The sequence below is a fragment of the Acanthaster planci genome, linkage group LG13 (genome assembly GCF_054643075.1).
Source record: "Acanthaster planci isolate LZ-2023a linkage group LG13, COTS_SCS, whole genome shotgun sequence".
Lineage (NCBI taxonomy): Eukaryota > Metazoa > Echinodermata > Asteroidea > Valvatida > Acanthasteridae > Acanthaster > Acanthaster planci.
In genome coordinates, this window is record NC_141789.1 from 10,503,450 (window position 1) to 10,519,695 (window position 16,246).

Sequence of the window (16,246 nt, forward strand, 5' to 3'; positions counted from 1 at the left end):
TGATAGACACAAGTTTAAGGCCACGGCTTTTTCAAGCTGGAAAATCGGAAATCTTGGCATTTGATTTTTAAAAAGTCAGGAAAGGGATAAAACCAGAAAGGTTACGTCTCTGCTCAGGAGGTACTGAAGGCAAATGAACTATGGCTTGTGAATAGGAAAAGTGGATCCAGGGAGGGGCCGATGGAGGCCATGGTTCTCAAAGGGAACTTCGATTGTTTTAGTTAAAAAAAGATTTCTCATTTCTTTCCTTCCGCAGCTATGTTAAATTAAATGCCCACCACATTGGGGTGTGACTGTGCCTCCCCCCGCCAATTTGGTCCTCCGAAAAACGGATTGTGGATCGGCTTCAGTACAGGAACAGAATACGCACCAAAACGTCTCTTAGATGGCAAAACAAAATCTTGAAAATGGGGCACAAAGTGTGAATGTCCAGTCGCCAACACTGAAATTGCGCCCGTAAATAATCACAAGCGTCATAGAACGAAAAGGCTCGTATATTGTATCCGCACTTGATTTTTTTTCGGGAGGCAAACCAGATATTCAAGGAGTAATTACTCTTTATTCAATCCATAGGGTAAAAATTCGATCGGTTTACACACTGCATCCGAAAGTATGAGGCTTACGTAAAATAAAATACAAACAAGTTTAAAGAGGTACAAAGCACGGGTACACTATGCACATGCCTCAATTTTATGAACAAAAAATTCTTACACAAAGGCATCTCAGAAAGACATCCAGACAGATGTCCATACATAGTACAAATTTAGTATTCATAACAGAATTTAGGCCCACATAGGATTTATTTAAAATTATTTTGATGGCTATTTAAAATAAAGAACGCATTTACGTTGAATGAGTTTGACAGGGAAAAACGAAAATATTCATCCAGTTGCCTGTCATGCCACATGATCATGCTCAAGTGATGGCGACTCAATTGTGTCTTGAAAACCTCAAAGGTTACTGACCTATCAAAAGACCGATTTCAATCTCAAAGAATCGCACGCATTGGAAACATTACCTAATGCAAGCATCATCATTTTTGCACTCAGCCATTGGGACGGAAAGCAATGCTGCATATTCAAGGTATGTAATTGAATTGAAGGCATAATGCTTGTACAATGCTGAATAAAAGGGAAGAAAGCAACAAGTAACTTTAAAATTTTACACTTTCCTCTGTTACCGCAGTATATACATGTACACTACCCAAACTTAATTTACATAAATAATATTACTTTCATGAGCCTCTCCATATTTTCTCCCCACATTTAACATTCTGTATGTGCAATGAATCTTTATTTGGCAGGCACCTTTTAAACATGCATGAAAACAAAATATATTCCACCGTTGAGAACAAAAGATTATAACCAACAGATTAAACTCTTTTAAATCACACACAAGATGTACATATAATATCTCTAGATAGCACAGCTGTTTATTGGGTTTCCAAAATAAATCATATTAATATGGACAGAATTTGGCAGTTTTCCTATTTGAAATTTCAGGAGGGTACCTGGTGCATGCACATACAGTTTAATATGACTACAAAATCTTACAGGCTTTTTGATAAATATATTGCTTGAATAATGGACGGACCATGCTTAAAATTGGTGAATAAATCACTTGTTTATTATCTTACAGACACTTTTCCTTTGTTTCTTTTCAATGTAATATACCATGGACCAACAATGCTTCATATCATCAAGTTTATAACTTGACTGCCCAACTGAAAATTCAACATTAACAGTCCCAACTGAGATTTAAACAATCAACCGCTCACACAGAAAGACTGTTGGTTTCTATTCACTGGTCTGCACACAGCAGGTCATGTTCATTTTCAATTGTTTTATCTATACTCATGTTTTTCCCTGAAAGCATTCCCTGTGGCTAAAAGAAATAATGGCTAGTCTGATCATTGCCTTTGTGCTAAGAAAAATCACAGAGGCTACTCAGGGTGGGGTTTTTCCATTCCATAACCTAAGGAAAATCTTGAAGAGGATTTTCAGTCACATGTTTTTGACGGTCAATGTTCAATTTACACAGATGTGTGCAGAAACGCGCTCGCCTTCGAAGTCTCACAACATAAAATTGAAATTGCCAACAGAAATACCCAGGTTCAAAAACGCACGTGCCTCCAGGGACAGAGTACACTTCCTGAAATGCCTTGTGGCTTGTAATGTTGCATCATGTGAAAACCTTTGACAAAGTGCAAGTAACTGGGTGCACAGAAAATACATGTAGTTATAAAACGAATGAAGAAATTGGCTGGAGCAGGTTTTGAACCACTGATAAAACAATGCGACATACATGTACAAGCAGCACTGTTTATACCAATTATCCTCCAACTGAGAAATGTTAACAAATGTTGCATCCAAACATAAAGAACGGTCAACAAATTTGGAGGAAAAAAGCACAATAAATATAGAATGTTTCAAATTTTGTCTCAAGGCTCTTTCTCAAAACTTTCACCCACATATTCTCATTTGGAGCTGTAAGGCCCTATTCATATACAAATCTGTGAATGGCCTGAGCGAAGTCTGTACACATTTCAACAAAAAATCCTTGAAAGTATGAGAACAATGGGGCTTTGTGTACACTACACTAGACAGCGAAATTCGACTCAGATCTTCAAGGCAGCTTCTTTTTCGCAATAATACTGCCCATACAGCTTCAACATCACAATCATCTTTGATTGACAGCTGCAACATGCTCCTGTTGAAGATTCATGTAGGGCTGTGACAACTATCCGAACATTCCATCGATTATCAAATATTCGAATATTTTTTTCCAAATTTAAATATTCAAATTAAAAAATCATGAAATGAAAAGGAGAATTCTCTTTGCATTCCGGTGATTAAATGATTAAACCCCACAAAAAACAGGGAATTCTGAATTGTGCGGATTCAACTTGTAACCACTCCTAGATTCTAGACACGTTTGAGGAGCCGTGTCGCTTGTGTTCCTCCCTGCTCTTGCTCGGTAGTTTGTTGGGGGTACGGCCACGCTCTGTGGTTCCTCGTTTGTCGGCATCTTGGTGGCCATGTGTGTCCCCGATCCCATTCCTGTGTGATTTTGAGTGGCCGTGTTTCTGAGAATATAAGAGGATGCGACTGATAAGAATTGTTTTAATATCGTAAAGGGTGCACAAACTCCTTCCTCAAACATGCTGATGAGTGTTTGGGCAGAGATTTCTTGGCTCCTAACAGGTCTTCACTTTATGCACAGGACAGGAGCCACACAGTTTGAAGTGTGACATCATTGAGCTACCAAGTACATGTACTGTTGCCGCTGAGGATCATCACCTAAAGTAATTTCAGTGAAATCTTTTCCGAGATATGTCTTTCTGCAAGCTGAACAATGTTTGCAAGACAGTTTACACTGGTGTGTGTTCTTGGGTAGAAGAATTGGACATGACTAGTTCCTCTCTGCAAAGAGGCACAAGAGTAACGGGAGGGGGGCAGACTGCATTTGGATTTAACATCTGAACCACACCTGATGCATTGTGCTGTATATTTGCTATCTAGCTGAGGAAGGCTGAGCCCAAGTTTTTGCCATTTCCTTTATAGTCTTTCCCACAAACAATGCCCACTGAAATGCCCATTTTAGATGCAGTCATGACCTTTGAAACGGGTCATTCTATAAACCTGGGGTCTGACGTGTGACATTTTCCCGTCCCTGTTACACCTGACATGTATACTTTGACAAGGGATATATAACTGATATTGATTTCAAACTCTTTTTATTTGTTTAGCAGGTAATTTGCAGTATTTATTCAGCCTCGGAAAGTTAAGAATGAGTTCTAAACATTAAAAAATCATATGCAAGACGTAACAGTGACAGGAAAAAATTGGACCCCATATTTACAGAATGACCCAAATGTTTTCGTGGATCAATTAAAAAAAATCGCAAGGGGTCCAAAACTTTAAGTAAGATTTGATGCTTATGGAATAATCAACAGGACTTTGTTTCTTCTGACTGCAATTTAAAGTGTCATTTTTACAAGCATAAAAACACAAACATTGCCACAGAAACAGGAGTGTGCACTCAATGTTCACTCTGGATCCATGGACAAGGCAATGGTGACATTGTAACTTACTTTTTTACTAAGATGTGATCTAGACATTGAAATCTCTTCAATGAAGTTGGACGGGACCAAACCACTCTTGCGTCTCACCTGTAAAAAAAACAAGAAACAAAACAACGATGCTCGCTTCCAAATGGTTTAAATGGACGATTCTCTGAAGTTTTCAGAGCCAGATTTATCTTGATATAAGAACTAACGCTTACACTTTTTTTGGCAGCTTCAAAGAAAATATTCATTGTGTGTTTCCCGTAGATATATTTTTTTCATGAAGAGTTCTTTGCCCTGTTGTTTTTTAAGGCATGTGCTATGACCTTGAAATGGGCCAAAATAAATACTCTGTATTATTTTATTTTGACAGATATGGATTAACACCAGCAAGAGTATTCCTAGGAACGTCATTAATCTCTGCATTCATTTCTGATATGGCATCATTGCCCTTTAAACAATGCCCACTTACATGTGGCATTTCAACTATTTCAAATGGAAAAAGTGTACAGCAGGCTCATTAGCAGATGCCCACTCTTACAGCATGTGGCCCTTTGATACAGTCACTATGAACAAAAATAGGCTTCCCAGACTATTTTTTTAATTTTTAGCCAGCCAGCATTTTCAAAGATTTCATTTGTGTAGTTCAAAACTGTTCATCCAGAATGTCCAAACATTTTAAAATACCTGCAATGTCTGGTTACCCACATCCATTTTGGGCCGGATTTTTTTTCCCTTCTCATTTCTGAAAATTCAAGCATTTCCAACTTCCCCAACCAAATGTCTGAAATCGGTTTCTTCCTAATTAACCACTTTGACTTTGGCAACCCCGCAATTTTCAGCTTAAAGCAACTGCCACTCTCAATGTCCCATGATGACTGGACTACCATGCTTTCCTTCTGAAATTGAGGCACGTTTGTTGCTTGAAACTGATCTAGACAAAATTCTCGCTACCTTTCCCTGATAGAATCCATCAGATCTGATGGTGCCATAGACAGTGATGATGTCTCCCTCTTCAAAGGCTAGCTCGTAGGTCGGGTAATGATTCGGGGAGTGTTCAGCAGGGTTGTAGCTGTAAACTGCCATGAACTGCAGACAAAAGGGATGAGAAAATATCCAAGCAGTGACTGTAACAGCTGCTTATGTTTTATTTTATTTTATTTATATCTGATCATCCAACAGCGCATTTGGCTCCAATTACAGGATAATTAGTGAAGAAGACAGTGAAGAAATGTTAAGTTTTAGAGGTTGGACGAAAACCCCGGATGAATGTTTCACGGAAAACCCACGGCCTCAGGTAGGGACTGAAAACCTAATCCACATATCGACCGAGCCGGATTCAAACCCAGGCCCCCAGAGGTGGAAGGTGAAGAACTCCCCTGCGTTAAACACAAAAGGGTCTTAGACCTTGCTCTCAATTGCAGCATGATGGATGCTGTTTGCAGTCTCCTATTCAGCTGGTCTGCATTAAAAATTGTTTGAATTCCACAATATGAAACTTGGACTCTGTTGGTGATACTGGCAACAATCTGGTGTGCTTGGGGAAGGCAATTTGTCACCGGTTGCTTCACTTCTTACAGGTGGTAATGTGAGATATGTGAAATATGCAGAACTGGAGCCGTACATTCCCATTAAACTGCAGTGGTCATAGGAATGGCTTAACCCTAACCCCCATCCTACTTTGGCTACAAACCCTGCCAGACACATCAAATGGCATCATTTGTGCCTGCCCAGTGTAACAAGATCCAACAGGTCAACTCTCTTAGAGGCCAAACAGCATGGGAGTCTGTGGTTGCCAGTATACAAAAGATCAACAGTGGCATGGTTCAATGGGACTAGCATCCATTGTATCAACATGGCCAGTTTGTTCCGCTGTTGTTGATTTCCCAGTGCATCAGACTTTTTCTCCTGATGGACTGTGCTGCGTCTGGCAGGGTTAGGGTTAATATAAATTTTTCTGGCTTATTAAGCACTTCTTTCATTTAAAATTGATTAACAAAAGTTTTATTTCGTCAGAGGGGTCACTTGCCCTAAATGTCGATTCCATTTTTGAAATAACACCACTAGATTTCACTTTCAGAGTATTGTAATTCAAGAAAATAAAACCAATTCCTCCTGTTTATTGTCATTTTCGTCTCACTCTGGAACGGCACTGAATTGGAATAGCAAATTTGTTTTTTTGTCATTCATTTTAATTAATCAATCATTCAATTTCATTATAAACCATGAATTTATTATCAGGGGCTGTATACTCTGATGGAGCCACTTTATGCATATGGGCCTATGCTTTAGTGAGGAGGCATCTAAGGCCTGAACTCTCCAACCGGCCAATGCACGACAAAGAAGCAAATTCTTCGCCTCTGTTGAGAAGAGTCAGATGCAGCAGACGGCATACAGATGAATGGACTCACCAGTCGTTCTTGCAACTCCTCGCTGATGACTGAGGACCCATCTGACGTGACTGCACCGCGGCCAACCGAGGACATCGTCCTTACAGAGTCTGATAATGATGACGAGAGGACGCCTGGGTCCTCAAACCCCACCGTGATGATGGGGGAGGCCTGGCCTGTGGCCGAGACAGTCTGGATACCAAATGACTGAACAGTGCACAAATTAACTCCTTCCACTAGAGCCTGCCAAGAAAACAGTATCTAAATTATTATGATGTGTGACATTGATCGGAGAATCTTCCAGAAGTTGTTAGCATGTCAGTAACAGACAACTTTTTTTGCTTGGACTTAAAAATTGAACTGAAAATTAACAGTTGGAAAATTGTTATTACCATCAGAAATTCATAATCAGTAACTAAATTAACCCCTTAACGCCAAGATTCTTTTGACCACGACTGCTGGGCTGCGGTATGCAAGTATGCAGAGCCCTGTCCAGCAGCAGGCCCACATTGAAACCGCAGGTGCATGATGAATAGAATGTATGTGTGGTATGTACTAATCCTCACACAGAGCCGTGGTTGTGGTTGTGGCTGTGGCTGTAGCCATCTCCCGGCGTTAAGGGGCTAAATACAGCACACTGATAGGACTGAGTCAATTCGAATAATTCACTATTCAAATATTTGACCTTCAATTTGATCCAATATCCGAATATTTGGTCGCACTGAGCGGCAGAATGTTGATGAACAAACCATGTACAAAATCAGTTGCAGTAACACACAATTGTACATTATGATCAATATAATAGCTTCCCACATCTAGGAGTATCTCCAGCCATGATTTAGCAAGATTTACGAGATGAACAAGACTTCTTACCACGTTGAAAATTTCTACTCCTTTTAAATTATTTAATGAATAATTTACTTTTTAAATCGTTGTAAGATTTCTGTTGCTTTTCATTTGAATTTGCTTGCAACAAGCCTCCATAGTGCAATTTTTCTCATTTAAAACAAAAGAAAATTTATATAATGGGTTTTGCCCTTACCCAACGTATACTTGCAAAAATACATCTTGAAATAGTTTGTGGTACCCGCTGCTTCACTTGACTTGGACTGGCCAGCCCAACCCAGCAAGCTCGGTGGTCCAGAGGTTAAGACGTCTGCACTAGTAAGCAGATCGTAGGTTCAAGTCCCACCTGAGTGGGCTTGTGAATTTTTTTGCAAGCTTGTGAATCTTTCGCAAGCTCTCAGACAAGCACTGAGCCTACAGCGTTTATCAATATATACGTTGGGTAAGGGCAAAACCCATTCTTGGAAAAGAAAATTTTCCCTTTCTTTCCATGAATTTCGCATTCGAATATCCAAATTAGAAAAATAATATTCAAATATTCAACAATAGATCAAATATTCAATTATTCATATTTTCGGCACAGCCCTAAACACTAACAAACTTTGTGGGAATGGCAAAAAGTAGCCAACGAAAGTAGCAATGGGACACTGCTGTTTTTCTAAAAAGTTGACAACTTATAGGGGACAGCTGAAACATGTTCAACCTTTTACAATGTCAAGCATAAACCACTTGAATAGATGAATTTCACATTAGTGCCGTCTGCACATATCTGCATCGAAACCAAGGCTCTCTGTGATGAACTTCGTCACGCGCGCCCGCAGAGTCCACACAGTACATGCAGTATCCGGTTCGCAAGTGTGACACCACTTCAGTTTAAACCACGCCCACTGCACAAGATACATGGCCATCACAGCTACGTTAGTTCGCGGTAAATTGCCATTGTTTTTTCTTTTGATTTCATGTGTCGAGTCATTCTGAAAGACTCTTCAACAAAAATTTGCCACCTGACAAGTCTGAATTTAACATACCTTCATGTATTTTGTGTCTTAACTCCTTACTTTCAATCGTCTGATCGTATTAAGAATTGAAGCTGACACATACATGTACAGCCTCGTTTTCAAATGCGGAAGTGCGCAGATCGACGCTAAAAGCGTCGTATTGGGATCCCTCTATGGGTCTAGAAGATATTAACCATTTTGCTTCGGGGTGCCCGGTACCGGGGCTTAGGTTTGTAAGCATAACTGGGGTGCCCAAAATCCGAAAAAGGAGCTGGGCCTTGTAACAAACAACCCTACTTAGAACAAAAGACCGGGCCACTGGGAATTGCCAAGAATTTTCAGTTGTCAATAGTGAAGGTAATCCGTTTTTGTTTTGAAACGGTATACCACTATCTGTGGCATTCAGTGCCAGCGGATTGTAACAGGGGACAAAAGCACTCCAGCGATGAGTGATACAATACCACTGCACGCTAATCTGGCCCCTATTGAAAGGACGCCAGCAGCGGACTGGGCTGGTTTGGGAAACAAAAGAAAATTACATAACAACGCAAAACTGGGCTCTTTTTATAAGGCGGCAGGACTGGCTGAAATACTCAGGCATCAATAAATGTTGTCTGTCAGATTAGAGTAGCCACCAGACAGTCATTTGTGTGAGTGTAAATGTCCGGTAAACAAAGTTATGAATTTTGAAGAATTTTGAAAAAGAAAAATCTTGAAAATACCCCGGGAACTCGTCATGCAACTTCAATTTAGACCCGGCAGCATATGGTTAAGGGACTTACATGTACATGAAGAAGCTTAAAACTGAACTTTTGCAAACACAACAGAATTCTGACAGTACATTCAAGATAAATGCATTATATCATCTCAAACCTGGAAACGCCCTGATGAAGTTTTAAAATGAACAATAAGTTTTACCTTAGTGAGGTGGGCATTAGTGACAAGCTGTTTCTGATGACCATCGACAAAGATCTTGTAACCGACAATTTCCAGCCCATTGTTCTGTCCTAGGTCATCCAGGTCTGGAGGGTGCCACGTCAAGATAACTCCGTGGCGACCTACGACCTTTGACACACTGAGACTATGAGGTGACTGCAGGGTGCCTGCAAGCAGCAAAATACAAATGGGGCTTGGCTTTTAGTTTTGGATTCATCTGATGATATGATACTGCTTCACTTTAACGCATTAAGTTAAGAAGGTATATATTTTCAATGTTTATACATAACTGTTTATTTGATGTGACTGGACAATGCTTCCTCGACATGTTTTTACATGACACAGAAATGACACAATAAGCAACAAGGCTGTGCTGTCAATGGGGGAAATACCACTTTGTGATATGTGGTCTTTAAACTTGCTAATGACCACAATGGTCAAACCTTGTAATTTACCAAACTGTCAGTGATTATGTGTAGCATCATTTCACTTAATTCCACCTCACAATGAGTGTAATTACTTCCCTTTTTCTATTGCTCAAGAAACCACTATTGCGTTGACTTCACATTCATCTTCACATTCATATGGCCTTTGCACTTATTCTGGCCTGGCCTAAGTGGGTATACTGACCTGCCACTTGGGCAAGTTATTCCACAATGCTGCGGGGCAAAATAGCAGCTAAGTTGGAAATAGTTCAGAAAAATTGTTGTTGTTGGTGTTGCAAATTTAATTTCTGCCTAAATTGAAGAAAACTAAGTCCACATTACCTTGGACATGATGCGTCCTCCCGACTCCATGATAAGGCAAATGTTGACCTCCTTGACCATTCACCAATGGCATAACAGCACCAAGATTCAATGGAGGCTGGTCAGGCTCGTCAATTCCTTGCAACACATTCTGGTGATGCAAGGGAGTGCCTAACTGCTTTAGGGGTGCTGTACTATTGAACAGTGTTGCATGCTGGGAAGGGTGCAATAGAGCTGAAGCGACTTGTGTCTGAGCAGAGATGTTGTTGCTCTCCATCAAGGGAGCATGGGCACTTGCAGTTGAGACTGGTGGGATCATGTGACCGCTGCCGCGCATGGGCACCAAGGGTGGATGCTGACTACCAGGTGACGAGGCCATGTGGCCATTATGAGATTCAGCAGTGACCTTTGGTACACTGGAATCTGGACCCTGCTGTTGGATTGAATGTGCGCTTGGAACCCTGTTCTGATGCGGTAATGGGTTGGCACCATGACGTGAACCTCTTGCGCTCCCATGAGAAACAAATCCGGAGGGAATATTCCCAGGATGCACTGCTGCAGTGCTGACCACATGATGCTGTGGCGTTCTGCTGGCTCCTTCTGTGAATGAGTTAGCAACAGGGCCTTTGATCCCTGCATGGAGAGTTGGAGAACCCACCTCGGGTTGGATGTTTAAAGCACTTACTCTAAGCTGGCCATGGGATGTGACACTCGCACCATTAATTTGTTGGGAACTCAGTGTTGAGGGTAGCTGTGCTGCTGTGGGCATAGCATGCACGTGCAGAGTTGAGGAATCTACCACAGCTTGAACGTCTGAGGTACTTAGTCCAGGTTGGAGCTGCGATGTAACACTCTTTTGTTGGTCACTCAGTGTCAAGGGTACCTGTATTTTTGTAGACATGGGATGTGTGTGAAGGCCGGAAGAACCTACCCCAGGTTGAAGGTGCAAAGTGCTACCAACACGTCGGGGAAGTGACATACCACCCCTAGCGGCAAGCTGCTGGGTACTCAATGTAGAGGGTTGTGATGATGTCTCAGTCCCAGAGTGCAATGTGCTCCGCCCAGGATGCATTGCCAAGGCATCAACTTCATGACGAGAGCTGTTAGGGTGGATCAATCCTGGAGTCCCACTTGAAGGCGCCTGCATGCCAGTCCCAGACAGTGAAGCATGAAAAGAATATCTGTTTGGGATTGCTCTGATCTCACTGGGCACACCTGCTACTGATTGGGCATTTTTTGCATCGCCATTCACTGGATGGCCATCCCCATTGGCCAAATGTCCAGCTTGCCCAACAATCGCATCATGCACTCCTGCAGACCCAACGGTGTTGGAAGCTGAGTTTACAGGTTGTGAATTTGGTGCACTGTGGCTGAATTTTACTTGTACATCCTTCTCAGTCTGGACTCCTTCTACATTACTGATTGGATTCTGTTGCACCTCATGCTGCATGGCTGACCCCGGCCCGGTATGTGGTAATGCCTGTGTTCTTGACTGCATCCTGCTATCCAAGAGAACAGGGTGCCGTCCAGTTGTGCCTCCAACTGTACCCGAGTTTGCAGCAAGGGTGTCTGAACTTGTAATGCCGCCAGTCAGCAATCCAAAGGCCGAGCCATTGTGGGCTATGGCAGTTTTGGGTGTAGCAATCGAGTGCCCATTCGCAAACTTCAAGTTTCCCGGGTGCACTGCAGAGGAGGCTGCAAAGGCTTGCCCTAGTGGGGCAGCCGTAGTCTGGTGCCCTTCTGGCTGAGATTGTAAGCGCAGACCAATAACTGGGGATGGAACGCTCGTGAATGGAGTACTGTTGTTCAGATTTGACGATGCGCTCGTGTGGCCAGAGAATACTTTAGGACTTGAGTGGACGCCATTTGCTGAAGGGGAAAATGAGTCCATGTCCCCATTTTTACTACCTAACAGGTAAGGCTGCCCTAATGTCCTCTTGCTGCTGACTTGAATAGATGGGTGATTTCACTGACAGGGATGGGTTACAAGGGTCCATTAGCTCCTGTTGATGTGTGTGACTGGGACTGCCCCTGTGTGGTGAATGGAGCAGTCCACCATCTCTACTTGTATCATTTGTCTTATGGGAGAGGCGATTACTTTGCAGGGAAGTTGCTGTCCTTGCCACACTTGAGGAGTGGGCATCTCTGCCAAGTCTCCTTGCCGGCGTGGTCTTTGTTGGTGAGGCTCTCAAAGCGGACCTGAGAACGTCCACTTCCAAATCGTCCGCCCCTCTTGAAGGGGTGAGGTGGGATCGGGCACGACTTCCTGCCGTCCTCCTCATCAGCTCCCGGAGAGAGATCCCCTCCCCTCCTAGCCCCAAATTGTCCAAACTCCCGCTCAGGGGATCCAGGCCCAAGTGCCCTCTCGTGGGCGACAGACGACCAAGTTCGTCGTCGTCGCTCAAGTCATCCACTCTGATGTCGTTCATACTCTTGCTAAATTTGTTGACTTGCCATTGTCTGGCCTCACCTCCTCTAACTTGATGATCTTTTGAGGTTCTGCTGGCCAAATCCCTCACATCCCTCCCCCTGCCTGCCAAAGGTTCACTGAACTCGTCATCAGGGAGGCTCACAGCTGTCAAGTCACTGATATCAGACACTAGCTGTTCATTTCTGTCAGGACGGAACTGTTCTAGCTCAGCAGCCAATCTCTGTATGATAGCGTCCCGTTCCTTGCATTTCCGTAACAAGTAGGAGATTTTGGCCTGATTAGAAAGTAGAATGAGGTAACAATATTAAAACAAATGGATAATCAGATCTGATAATTTAAGTTTTAGTTATGCTGTTTATCCAACAACTTCAATATAACACAATATAACCCTAAAAAGTCTAGGCCAACACAACAATTCACAGTGTTGTCTACTGGAAGTGTGAAGACAGGAAATCAGCTACTTTGAGGAAAAGTTGCTGCCATTCTTAAGGGCATTTTCAAACTCAACACGGAGTGCCGACAGTGTTCAGGTTACCTTTAGAGGGGCAACTGATATCTCAGCTTCATTCTTTTTGTGCTCCATGTCATCAAACTAAAATGATTAAAAAAAGGAAAAATATAAACAGTCAAAAAACAGTTCCAAAGCACAGTGACCATTAAGTTACAAACTGCTTGAACAAATTGAACAATCAGATCTTGACTGACGGTTTCAGCTCCAGCTTTTGTAAACCCTCGATAAAATCCCTCACAAGGCCGTAACCACATGCTTGGATTAGTCTCTGTTTTAGTCCAACGTTTACCATAGTGAACTGCAGCACACAGACACTTTGTCTTGAAGTGAAGCATTTTAATATCTGCAGAAGGCCGTTTATGCAGAACTCTAACCTGTTCCTTAATGCGTCTGTAATCAGCTTCAATCCCATCCCTCCTTCTCCTCTGTTCTTCCAAGTGTCGGATGCGGTCCTCCAATGCAGCATTGTCTTCACCAAGACGGAGTTCCTCACTTGTCTATGGTAAGAACAGGCAAAAAAGCACTACTTGCAATTTAATATTCATTCGATTTTGCAGAATTATTTCAGCAACAAAACTTTAAATGTTTAACACTCGAAAGAACCTGAAAATTTGCCTTCTTCAGTTATTGTTTTGCCACAGTCCCAGTTGCTCACTAGCATAAATATAGCCCTTTTAGCCTGAGATTTCATTCCACAAGGTGCCAATATTTGCAAACTTTAATTTCTCAAATTTTTCCTCAATTTTCCCTAAAAATTATAGAATGCTCCAAATATGTTGCCAGAAATACTCATTTCTAAATTACACAAACTGTAAGTAAATTAGAATTACTTGAGCACCACCAACTTTAGGTTTCAAAACATCATTTTTCCACAATCTCCCAAGGTCCATCCATTTTTTTCCTCCTCTATGCTACCTTCTCCCTCAGCATCTCCTCAGCCATGTGGAGCTTTCGCTCCAAGGCTTCCTGGTCCTGGTTGCCATGACGACTGTCAGCCAGCTGCTGTTGTAGCTCTACCCATCTGTCTTCCATGGATGCCAACCTTTGAACTCTGCCCCTCAGTTCTTTATTCTGTGAGAATAGAATTATGAGCAACATACAATCAAAAGACTCAAGTACAATTTGACTGGATCTGTCGAAACATACAGGATGCGATGACAACCTTAGACAGTATAAAGTAGATGGTATAAATCCTCCATACATTTTACCTTTGGTCAGCAAAGTTGATATGCAACATAGGACACTGTGTTGACTGAAGTTTAATCCTTTGTTGAGTTGAGACCATGTGTTTTCTAAATTCTCAATAAAGAGTACCTTTTACCACTTCACATACTAAGCACAACTTCCAAGGCATTAATACTTTAAATGTTGAGAAAAAAGCGAGGACAGATATAAGGGGAAGCAAATTAACAGTGCACACAGGCAAGAAAGTGTCCCTCAGGGTTTTCCAACTCTGGGCTCTGCCTCAACGTTCAGGCTTCAGTTTTGTAAATTTCATGACCTGAGTTGCGGCCCTTCAGGTCAATACAACACCACTTTCAGAGTATAAGCTATAGATGTCCTGATGTGAGGCAAACCTTTGACACAATTTTAATTGGCTCCAAAACGTAAACTGACTGCAAAGTGTATGATGAAGTTGAAGATGGAAACAAGTCATGACTGGAGGGAGGAGAGATCCTATAGTCTGACTGAAAGTTAACTCAAAACATCTTTAATTTGTACACAAAGTTAAGCAGTTACACATTGCCTACAATTTGTAAAATCTTCCATAACTTTATCTTTCTGACAATCTCCCACAGAAAAAGCCTGCCCTACCTCTCTGGTGAGAACATCCAGAATATTCGCAAGGTGCAGTTCACGTGCCGTCGTATCTTGTGGTCTGGAATCAGGTGATCGGTCATGTGATGAGGTGTCACATGGCTGTACCGCATCCACATCATCAGCGCTTCTGCCAGAGAGCTGTTGTTGCTCCTCCGATGCTGTCTGCAGATTTCTCAGTTTTTCAGACTCCTTCTTAAGGGCTTTCTCCTGTGAAAACAAACAGCTCATCCAGATCATCAAAATAATTATTGCTTCACATTAACAACATCCCCCCAAGAGCCTTTATCATTTCTCCTGCATGTTAGGGTTAAGAGAAAACAAACAAATTCCTTATGTAATACCACAATGTGTAATTCTGTCAAGAAAAGCCACTGAAAAGCCAGTGAGCTGCTAACGTTGGACACATATAAAACACTGTTGCAAATTGAGTATGAGAAGGGAGTACCAAGGTTAAAACCTTTGCCTTTTTATCAAACAATAGGTACAGCGACTTGCTTTAGAATACCGTGAATGTCACTGCTGGGTCACACTACTGAAGCATTCTGAGGGGAAGGTTGCAGGAATGAAAGGACAAAAATACAAATGAATTAATTAATTGTTTTAGTGGAGAAAGGTATCACTTGGGGGAATTTATCTAGCCGGAGGGTTAGAAATGAAGTTATGAGGTCATCCTAGCCACTGCACCTTGTAGTAAGCTGCATTTCATAACCTGCCGCATTTTAAGTACCTTGGAGGAAAGCTCGCTCTCCCTCTTGTCCATCTCTTCTTTCATTCTTGCCTCCTCTTCCTCCCTGTTCTTGAGTTCTTCCTCCTTCTCCTTCAGGCTTTCCTGGCTCCGCTCCAGCTGCAGGATGTCCAAGATAAAGAGCGTCAGGTAATATGAATCAAGTATTCTCACGCCAAGTTGCATAAGGATCACAGGAGAAGTTGCTTGTGACATTGGTTATTTCCACAGCAAACCATTGTCATTGGGTAGCAATACTTTGAGCGCATGCTCCGCCCAATGGCATCTAGCATCCAAGGCATCATGAATCTTTATTTGGAAGCACTTATAAAAAGGTTTCTCTACTGAAAACTCTCTTCCGTGTCATGAAGAGCAGATTCAAAAACAGAAAAATGCAAAATTGTGAGAGAACAAGTGTTTAGACAATCATACCTTTAGTTTTAGTCTGCCGATCTCAGCAGCCTTACTCATCAGCAGATTTTTGTTAATTGCTGGTTGGTGCAATTCCTCGCTCTCAGACTGTTCCGTTAGCAAAATTGAAGTGTTAGGCAAAGCAGATATAGAATAGGTGTACATGTAAGTAAAGTAAAGAAGTTAATAATTAAAGACGGGTTAGCTCTGAATGAAACAAGCAAGCGATTAGTCCAGATAGAGAAATCAAAATAATACACATTGGGTAGTGTTCCCAATTCCCCTATGTCTCACAGACATACATGTAGATAGAGAAATCAAAATAATACACATTGGGTAGTGTTCCCAATTCCCCTATGTCTCACA

The 16,246-nt window shown here is 41.9% G+C and overlaps 1 protein-coding gene across 1 annotated transcript in view; it reads right to left on the reverse strand.

Annotated features, from left to right (window-relative positions):
* Positions 1-539: 539 nt before the first annotated feature.
* Positions 540-16,246, reverse strand: part of LOC147796993 (uncharacterized) — a 54,728-nt gene continuing 39,021 nt past the window's right edge. Inside the window, 12 exon segments of the mRNA XM_087144864.1 lie at positions 540-3,085; positions 4,094-4,171; positions 5,021-5,155; positions 6,478-6,699; positions 9,219-9,403; positions 10,004-11,906; positions 11,908-12,687; positions 12,949-13,005; positions 13,299-13,421; positions 13,840-13,995; positions 14,740-14,952; positions 15,473-15,589. Of these exon segments, the coding sequence (XP_087000990.1) occupies positions 2,918-3,085; positions 4,094-4,171; positions 5,021-5,155; positions 6,478-6,699; positions 9,219-9,403; positions 10,004-11,906; positions 11,908-12,687; positions 12,949-13,005; positions 13,299-13,421; positions 13,840-13,995; positions 14,740-14,952; positions 15,473-15,589 (4,137 nt within the window). The 3' untranslated portion in view covers positions 540-2,917.